Genomic DNA, 10,154 nt, shown 5'->3' with positions numbered 1-10,154 from the left:
AAACAAACAAAAAAACTCAAAATGAAAACAGACTCATAGATTCAGAGAACAAATAAACTTCCACTAGTTTATTTTGAGTATTTTCACTACTTTTTTGTTGTTGTTAAATCAGGAGAGTGCTATGTAAAAACATCTAGCATAAAATTTTAGGTCTCAAACTTGGTTTTTCTTTAAACCTACCGTGTATTAACTATTATTAGGTGCTTTATTTCTTAGTCCTCGAAAAAATAGAAATAAAAAAGTGAAAAGAAGAACTTTTCTTCAGCTTTCTACTGTGTTTTTAAAAAACCTCTTAAATTTTAAAACAAGAGATTCACAGTAAGTTGTAAAGATAGTATAGAGAGGTTCCATGTACCCTAGTTTTATCCAATGGTTATATCTTACTCAACTGTTGTACAGTTGTAAAATCAGGAAGTTGGCATTGATACAATGCATTTGTTTAGTTCTATATAATTTTTTCCACATGTGTAGATTAATGTAACCACAACTGTAATCAAGATGTGCAACAGTTCAACCACCACAAAGATCTCCTTCATACTGTATCTAATTTGTTCTCCATCTCTATAATTTTGTCATTTCAAGCGTGTCGAATCATACAGTATATGACCGAGACTGCCTTTTTTCACTCAGCATAATGACCTTGAGATCTTGAGAACATTTTCGTTGTTTGCAGTTGTTGACTATTACAAATAAAGCTTCTATGAATAATCATGTATTTTGTTTTGTTTTCAATCCCTTTACTTTCTTTTTAATTTTTTATATTTTTTAATTTTTTAATTTTTAATTTTTATTTTATATTGGAGTATTGTTGATTAATAGTGTTGGTTAGTTTCAGGTGTACAACAAAGTGATTCAGTTATACATATACATGTATCTATTATTTTTCAAATTCTTTTCCCATTTAGGTTATTACAGAATATTGAGCAGAGTTTCCTGTGCTATACAGTAGGTTCTTGTTGGTTATCTATTTTAAATATAGGAGTGTATGTGTGTCAATCCCAAACTCCCAATCTATCCCTCCATCCTCCCTTCCCCCCTGGTAACCATAAGTTCGTTCTCTAGGTCTGTGAGTCTGTTTCTGTTTCGTAAATAATTTCATTTGTATCACTTTCAACCTACCTATATCATTATATTTGAAGTGAGCTTCTTGTTGAAAGTATATAATTGTCTCATGCTTTTTTATTCCTTATGCCAATCTCTGCCTTTTAATTGGTGTATTCAGACCATTTCCATTTGCTGTAATTGATATGGTAGGGCTTAAGTCTACATTTTATTTTTTGTTTTCTGTTTGTTCCCTGTTTTTTTTCTTACATTTTTCTTTCTTTTTTCTGCCTTCCTGTAGGTTACTTGAATACATTTTAGAATTCTATTTTGATTTATCTATACTGTTTTAAAGTGTATTTCTTTGCATATCTTTTTAAGTAGTTGCTCTAGGTGTTGTATTATACATATATAACTTATCATGGTCTACTGGGCTTGACGTTTTATCAGTTCAAGTGAACTATACAAACCTTACCTCTGTTTACCTCCCTTTACTCTCCTCTTCTTAGAGCATTTTTTTTTTTTCTGTCTGCACCAGTTGGTGTTTCTGGGTTGTTGGTTTCTCTAGTTTCCAACTCCAGGATATATGAGGCAAAAAGAAACCCCAGGGAACTCATCTGTTGTTCCTCGTATATCAAGGACTCTAGTTGGTTTGGCTTCTTCCACATTCCAGAGTCTGCTTTTATTTGTTTTATATGTGATTTCTAGGATTTTTAGCCATACTTAAGAAGAGGAATGGGGAAATATACATCTACTTCATCTTTCTGGAAATTCTCTACTTTGCTGTTTAAATGTGTGAAAATATTTATTCTTATATCCTAAATGTCCAGTAACAGATGATTGTACCTTATGGTATTTTACACACCCACTCAAATATTGATCATGAGACAATCTTATATTTTTATTAAGAATGAAAATGCTTAAGATAACATAGTGAAAAATTAGGTCAAAACTATATGCCTATGCAACTATGATTACTACTATATGGAAAAATTCATTGTAAGAAAGAAAACTAAAAATTCCCAAAATACTGACAATGGATGTTTGGGGTATGGAATTATGAGTGATTTTTCCCTTTCATGTGCCAAATTGAAAGAAAAAAGGAATCTAGTACTTTTATAATTAAAAGTAAAATAAAATACAATGTATTATATTCCTAAGTTTTTTCTCAGAATGATACATACAACCATCTTCCATGATATATGACATTTTACATTAATTAGCTAATCTATTTGTATTTGAGGAGTTAAAAAATATTTTCCCCCTGGGTTTAGGCAAAATCAAACTACTGGCATGGGTTTGACAATTACCTTGGCATCAAATGGTTATTAACAGTAATAAGCACTTTGTTATACAGCAGAAACTAACACAACATTGTAAAACAATTATACTCCAATAAAGATGTTAAAAAAACACAAATAAACAAACAAATAGAACAGATAGAAAGCTTGGAAATAGACCCATGATATATAGAACTTGATGTACAAGAAAGGCAGCACCACAAATGTGGCAAAGCCATCTTCATGAGGAAAGAATAGATTGCTTAGAAAGTATGTTGATAAAACTGGTTTACAGTATGATGAAAAATTAAGTTAAATCCCTACCTTACACTAAATACAAAGGTAAACTTCAGATAGCTTAAAGTTACAAACAGAAATGTAAAACAATGAGGCTAATGGAAGAAGAAGCAGGAGAAAATCTTTGTGACTTAGGATGGGGAAAGGTTTCTTAAACAAGATCCAAAAATACAAAACTTAAATCACTAAGATGTATACTTTAAATATCTTACAATTTTATTTGTCAATTATACCTCAATAAAGCAGAAATTTAAAAAAAAACAGTAATAAGCTACAAGGCTGTATTTACCATGCTAAAGGAATGAAAACATTTTATTTGGAGATCAGCAAGAAAGCTTTATAAACTCCTAGGATATCACAAATAAGCAAGCAGAAGAGGAAATGATAAAACATAAATACATTGTGGATGCTTAGAGGAGAAATTTAGAATATGAAAGCCTTCTTGACTTGAGTTTCAAGTTTGGATGTCCCTGATTGAAGCGCCATCTCCTTTCCAGGACGCTGCTGGCTTCCATTCCTCCATCTGCCGTGCTGGGTGTTTAACCTTCATGTACAGCAGTTTTCCATTGTTCAAATTATGTATGCCAAGCATGGCTCACAAGTGTTGTTTGACGTGCTTGTTGCAGAACATGGGTTACAGGGAAGCCTGTGGAAAATCCATTTTTAACTAAGCTTAATATGGGGAAGCTGGATAAAATGTCAACTCAGAAAAAAATCTGCTAAAATTTGCCCAGCAAATAATGTTCTGAAGAACACTCTTTGCAGAGTAACATTTGACTGAAGCCTATTTTATCCCTGGACCCAGAATTGTCACTTCATGCTCACTGAAGCATTAACAGTTGAATAAGTTTTATGTATTTTCTTCACTTGGCAAATGCCATCTTATGCGTGTTCTTGAGTTTCCTTTAATGGAAGACAGGAGCAAAGGGAGACTCCCAGCTTGAAATGTCATATGTAATATTTTTTTTGCTTTAGAACTTTGGAATATTTTGAACATTTCTATTGTCATGTGATTAGCCTCGCTGCTTTTCGTCACTCTTTAAGAAGATCTTTTAACACATTAAGGAGGTTTGACCTTGGCCAGATCTTGGGGAAACAGGATTGTCTTACATGAGTCTCTTTGTGACTCTGGGGGATTTTGAGAGTAATTGTGTGGAACTTGCCTGCACTCCTCGCTCTCCAGCAGCCCCCAGTGTGTGTTGATCTCACACTCCAGCCGGGCCTTGGTGTCCAGCAGCACCTCCTACTCCTGGTTCTGCCGTTCGAGATCGCAGCGGATCTCGGCCAGCTGCTTCTCCACATTATCAATCAGGCACTGTATGTGGGCCAGCTGGGAGCTGTACTGGGCCTCGGTTTCTGCCACGGTGCATTCCAGAGATTCTGTCTGCAGAAGGAAAAGAGTGTAAAAAAAGCTGTTGTAACACAGTCTCTGGTGCTAGATGGCCTGTTTTTCAACCTTGCTCTATCCTTTTTTTCCAGTGTGACTTTGGGAAAATTACCTAGCTTCTCTGAGCCTCAGTTTTACTCTATAAAAAATGAGGAATGAAAAGTACCTATCTCATAGAATGTTTGGGAGGGTTAAATGAGTAAATATATATAAAGTATCTAAAACAGGGCCTGGAAAAAATTTAAGGGTAGTAAGTGTTATCATTACCACTATGACCACTGCAACCTGAAACATACTTGTGTAGCCTACAGAGGATCAAAAGCATTTGAGAGGAAATGTATATGTGCTCCAGGCTCCTAGTGTGGTTAAGAGAAGAGGTTCTGGGATTGAACCACTTGGATTCAGCTTCCACTTTTGCTGCTTAAAAATTGCATGACCTCCTATTACTTAATCTCTCAGTTTTCCTCATCTGTATAATGGGGTCAGTAAAGGGATTTACCCCATAAGGTTATTGTGAGGCTTAAATTAGCATTGTGCCTCTTGCAAGATGAATGCTCAGCTATTATTCACCCAGGTATTCTCTATAGGACCTAATGTGGCACACACAGTGGTGTTTGACTGGAACTGCTTAGTGTAATCTTGGACACATGGTATTCTTGTTGCTTGGGTGGAGTGTGGTGCAGTGAAAGGCCCGGTTGAGGTGTGGATCCTGGGAAAGTTTAAGATAGTTGTAGAATGCAAAGGATGAATATCTTTGTTTTAGATATGAGGGTGAGCTTGGAAAACTGACCCGAATCAAAAGAGAGTTAGTGGGGGAAAATATATGCAAATGATGCAACCAACAAGGGATTAATCTCCAAAATTTATACGCAGCTCATGCGGCTCAATATCATAAAAACAAACAACCCTATCAAGAAATGGGCAGAAGACCTAAATAGACTTTTCTCCAAAGAGGACATACAGATGGCCAAGAGGCACATGAAAAGATGCTCAACATCACTAATTATTAGAGCAATGCAAATCAAAACTACAATGAGATATCACCTCATACCAGTCAGAATGGCCATCATCAAAAAATCTACAAACAGTAAATGCTGGAGAGGGTGTGGAGAAAAGGGAACCCTCTTGCACTGTTGGTGGGAGTGTAAATTGGTACAGCCACTATGGAGAACAGTATGGAGGTTCCTTAAGAAACTAAAAATAGAGCTACCATATGATCCAGCAATCCCACTCGTGGGCATATATCTGGAGAAAAACATGATTCAAAAGGATACATGCACCCCGATGTTCATTGCAGCACTATTTACAATAGCCAGGACAGGGAAGCAACCTAAACGTCCATCGACAGAGGAATGGATAAAGAAGAAGTGGTAAATATATACAATGGAATATTACTCTGCCATTAAAAAGAATGAAATAATGCCATTTGCAGCATGTGGATGGACCTGGAGATTATCATACTAAGTGAAGTAAGTCAGACAGAGAAAGACAAATATCATATGATATTGCTTATATGTGGAATCTAAAAATAAAATGATACAAACGAACTTATTTACAAAACAGAAATAGACTCACAGACTTAGAGAACAAACTATGGTTACTGGGGGGAAGAGTGGAGGGGAGGGATAGGTTGGGAGTTTGGGATTGACATGTACACACTGTTATATATAAAACAGATAGCCAACAAGGACCTACTGTATAGCACGGGAACTCTACTCAATACTCTGTAATAACCTAAATGGGAAAAGAATCAGAAAAAGAATAGATATATGTATATGTATAACTGAATCACTTAGCTGTACTCTTGAAACTATCACAACATTGTTAATCAACTATACTCCAATATAAAATAAAAATTAAAAAAATAAAAAAGTCAAGGAGCACAAATATATATGGAGTAAAAGAAATGTTGAAATAAAAAAAAAAGTGTTAGAATCCACTGGAATTATTGAGTGCCTTTGGCTCACAAGTACCTCTCTCATTCTGCTCCTGCCCATTCTCTCTCTCTCTCTCTTTGTCTCTGGAGGGTGCTGCAGGATCATGCCCAAGCCCAGAAAGGAAAGTCAGGGCATCCTAGTGGGACAGTACAAGCTGTTGACCTATCACGTATGCTTCTAGCTGGGTAAACAGCGTACTTGAAAAAGGCAAGGAAATTCAGACCTTCTTCTTCATGAACTGTGGGTCTCTCCTTTGGGTTATAGAATAGGGGATAGTATCTCAAGGCCTGATTCTTCAGTGACAAAACAGAGTTGTCTTTCCCTTACACACCAGGCTTTGCTGTGCTTGGAACTCAAGTTCCGGAGCATTGGCTGTGCGTTTCAGTTCCAAGATCTCCATCTGGCAGCCCTGCAGCTGCTCTGCGCTGGACAGCTACTGCTGATTCAGTTCCTCCGTCTGAAATACAAGCATGATTAGAGCACGCAAATAAGGCAGAAGTCCGGATGCCCGTCATTTTATTGTCCAGCTACCAACCTGAACGGCAAACCATTCTTCCACATCTCTGCGGTTGTTGGTGAGCACAATTTCATACTGACGACGCATCTCATCCAGGACCCTGTTGAGGTCCATGCTGGGGGCAGTGTCTAGCTCCACACTGAGTTGGTCACCCAGCTGTCCACAAAGCACGGTGACCTCCTGAGGTGGAAATGGCGTAAAGAATGTCGGACTTGTGGGAAAAAAATTCAACTTGACATCCCAATTGGCATCCCATTTCTGTTTTTTGGAGTAGCGGGTAAAGTGTGAGATTTAGATTCAGGTTGCCTAGCTTGAGTCTCCTTTCATCACTGAGCTTCTTCATCTGTGAAATGGGTATGATTTTACCCTTACCAGAGAGTTATTGTGAGATATATAAGGGTTAATATACATAGAAAGTGCTTATAAAAGTCCTTGGTGCATGGTAAGTTCTCAATGTTATTAACATCAACAAATGTTCAAAGGGAAGATATACTCTGTAACATCATTCAGCTTTTCATTTTTCAGCTTCATAAATATAGGATAATTGTATACTTCACATTTTATGATTTTAAAAAGTTTATAAATGCAGAACGTTAAAAAATATTGGTCCAAATATTACATGAGTTTTTATCCCCTTTTTGCAATGGCCTTCATACTCTGTGATTATCAGCCTGATTTTCATACCTTATGAATTGGATTAGAGTTAGGAGCAGCATAAAGCATCCAGGAAAGCCACTTGTGGAGTTGTCTCCTCCCCAAAAGCAGTGGCAGGTGAAGGGTTTGGTTCCTCCATCTGGCACTGTCCAGTGGTCATTTCATATTTACATTCAGAGACACACCAGAATGATCAGGCTGCCTAGAGTAATTTTATTCCATGTTAAGCAACATCTACCCAAGTTCCATTTATATACACAACATGAGCTCTACCAGTTTAACTTTGTCACTCTTAGATCCCTTCAGTGATTTTGCCATTTTCCTCACCTCTTCATGGTTTTTCTTAAGGCAAAGGAGATCATCCTTCAGAGAATCCGCGTGCGCCTCCAGATTGGATTTGCACAGGGTTGGCTCACACAGGATCCCACGCAGGCCACTGATGTCATTCTCTACCAGCTGGTGAAGAGACAGTTCAGACTCGTACCTTTCACAGCAAAAGAGATATAGCCGATGCTTACTCTGCGGGACACTGCGCAAAGTGCTGGGACATACAGATGAGTGACACATGACCTCAAGGAACCCACATGCCGTAATTTCTTCTACACCCCAAATCATGAAAAATTCAAGTTTTGTGAGCATTCTTAGCTTGAAAAATATTATATAGAGAATACTTGTGATGTGTGTGTGTAGGTACGTGAGAGAAGGAGAGAAAGAGGCACCATAAACTATTTTCAAATTCAAATTAAACTTACTTTGACCTGAAGTCATCGGCAGCCAGTTTGCAGTTGTCAAGCTGTACAGCAACTCTAGAATTCTCTGCCTTTGTACACAAGATCTGGGAAGTAAGTTATTATGTCATAAATGGTTCTTTGAAAGAAACCCACATATGTACATGGTTAACAACTATGCCATTATTTATCTTTTAAAAGTCTTTATAAGAAAATATAAAATAGCTTTCAGCCTGCTTTTATTAACCATGTCACTTCATGAAGAAAAAAGGAGTGCCAATTTATAAACAAAATAGAGAAATAAAAAGGTTTAGTTTTTTTAATGACCTAAGACATTTTGCAATATTCCTTGGCCATCGAACTCTGGTTTTTCTCCAGAGGTAGTTTGTATTATGACTATATCCGTATCCATGATAATAAAAATTCATCAGTAAGAAAAGGACATAATTACTAGGTAAAATTATATGATTAAAAAGATGACATTTAAAAAACTTTTATTGACACATATACACTATTGATACTATGTATAAAATAGGTAGCTAATGAGAACATACTGTATAGCACAGAGAACTCTACTTAATGCACTGTGGTGACCTAAATGGGAAGGAAATCCAAAAAAGAGGGGATATATGTATAGCTGATTCATTTTGCTGTACAGTAGAAACTAACACAACATTATAAAGCAACTATACTCCAATAAAAATTAATTAAAAAAAATAAAGTGACTTGTGGAAAAAATGACATTTCAATATCTATGTTAAAAATAATGTACACGTACCGTGTTACATACAGAAGTAATTATAGATATAACACTGTTTTTCCTCATTCTCTAGCTGATAAAGGTAAATTCAGAGGTAAATGAGTTTATTATGGTCACTTACTAATTAGTGGCAGCACAGGGGCTAGTGCTGATGTTTGCTAACCTTTTGTCCAGTGCCCTTTCCTCTACATCACATTACCTCTGGGAAGTCCCTCACCTTTACCTGGTTTCTTTCCATAGAGCAGCCTCTTGTAGTATAAAGATAAAGTGCATCACAGACTGGGAAGGTGAAACATTCGGGCAATGAGATACTAGACCTTTTGCTGGATATCTTCAATGGTGTCGAAGTAACACTGATAATCAGGGCACACCAAGGGGACATCCTCTTCACACTGTTCTCGGATCCTGCATTCCAGCTCTGCATTCATCTCCTCCAGCCCCCGCACCTTCTCCAGATATTTGGCGAGTCTGTCATTTAGAAACTGCATCGTCTCCTTCTCGTTGCTGTTGAACATGCCATCCTCACACCAGGCACAGTTCCCCACCAAGCACGGAACATTACAACTCCCAGCAAAGCAGCACGGCACGAGGCACCCAGTTGGCACGCGAGACCTCCATAGGAGACTGGGGGCCTGGCATCTGGATGTAGCACAGGCACTGGGGAGACAAGTGGTTTCCACGGAACTGGTTGAAGCAAGTGCACGATCAGAAGCCCTGACACCCGACTCAGAAGAGCAGCAAGTGGAGGAATAGTCAGAAGCCATCCTATCAGAAGTGAAGGACAAGACTAATTGCAAAACTCTGATTGCCTGCCTTCAAAAGTCTCATTCCTTCCTGAGACTTTTATATAGCCCCTCAAATGGCTATTTACAGAAGGCACCGGATGTTTTCTGGTGCCAGTTTTCATATGAACATTCATTAGTGTTGCTTTTTGCTGAAGAAGAGTTTTATGCCTCATAAAAGAGGCATAACTTCAGGTTACTAAATAAGGACACAATCTCCATGTGCCAATAGGATAAAATACTAGTTTCAGAACATCTTCATAGGAAGCATTGTCCTTTTGACAGAATAAGGAAAAAAAGAAAATTTGGCCAATCAGTAATAGTAGATACAACTGATTACACATGAGGAAAATAATATTCCTGCAGATTTTGATCCTGTGCATTGAAAACTGTTTATGTCTTCTTTTAAAATTAATATTGCAACTCATTTAAATGCCATTTATTTGTTTGTGCCACCACCATAAAAGTGTTCTGTGCGATTAACAATCTTTGCGATGCTTTTTGTGCTCGCATGGTGGAGTGAGGTGTGTACTTGGTTTAAAGTGTGTGTGTATGAACCATACCTGCCTGTGTGCAAATTGAAAAGTCACTTTACATAACTGATGGGCATCATTTTTGTCCTCTAGGCCAAAATAGAAATTGGTTCTCAAGACATGGACTTGGGATTTTTGATTTCCTGAAACTTGCTTTCTCCACATTTCCTATGCCTCATTTTTATATCAGGGATACTATTTTTTACCTGTATCTCTAATAAGAATGAAATGCAAATTG

The 10,154-nt window shown here is 37.3% G+C and overlaps 1 protein-coding gene across 1 annotated transcript; it reads right to left on the bottom strand.

The window, feature by feature from the left end:
• Positions 1 to 3,164: 3,164 nt before the first annotated feature.
• On the bottom strand, positions 3,165 to 9,365 carry KRT40 (keratin 40). Its single transcript, XM_061176937.1, is given in 7 exon segments — positions 3,165 to 3,264; positions 3,782 to 4,002; positions 6,274 to 6,399; positions 6,478 to 6,639; positions 7,441 to 7,597; positions 7,866 to 7,948; positions 8,919 to 9,365. Coding segments are annotated over 7 exon segments (1,296 nt in total).
• Positions 9,366 to 10,154: the final 789 nt, after the last annotated feature.

This window comes from Eubalaena glacialis, chromosome 19, assembly GCF_028564815.1.
Source record: "Eubalaena glacialis isolate mEubGla1 chromosome 19, mEubGla1.1.hap2.+ XY, whole genome shotgun sequence".
Lineage (NCBI taxonomy): Eukaryota > Metazoa > Chordata > Mammalia > Artiodactyla > Balaenidae > Eubalaena > Eubalaena glacialis.
This window is presented reverse-complemented; position numbering and strand designations above follow the sequence as displayed.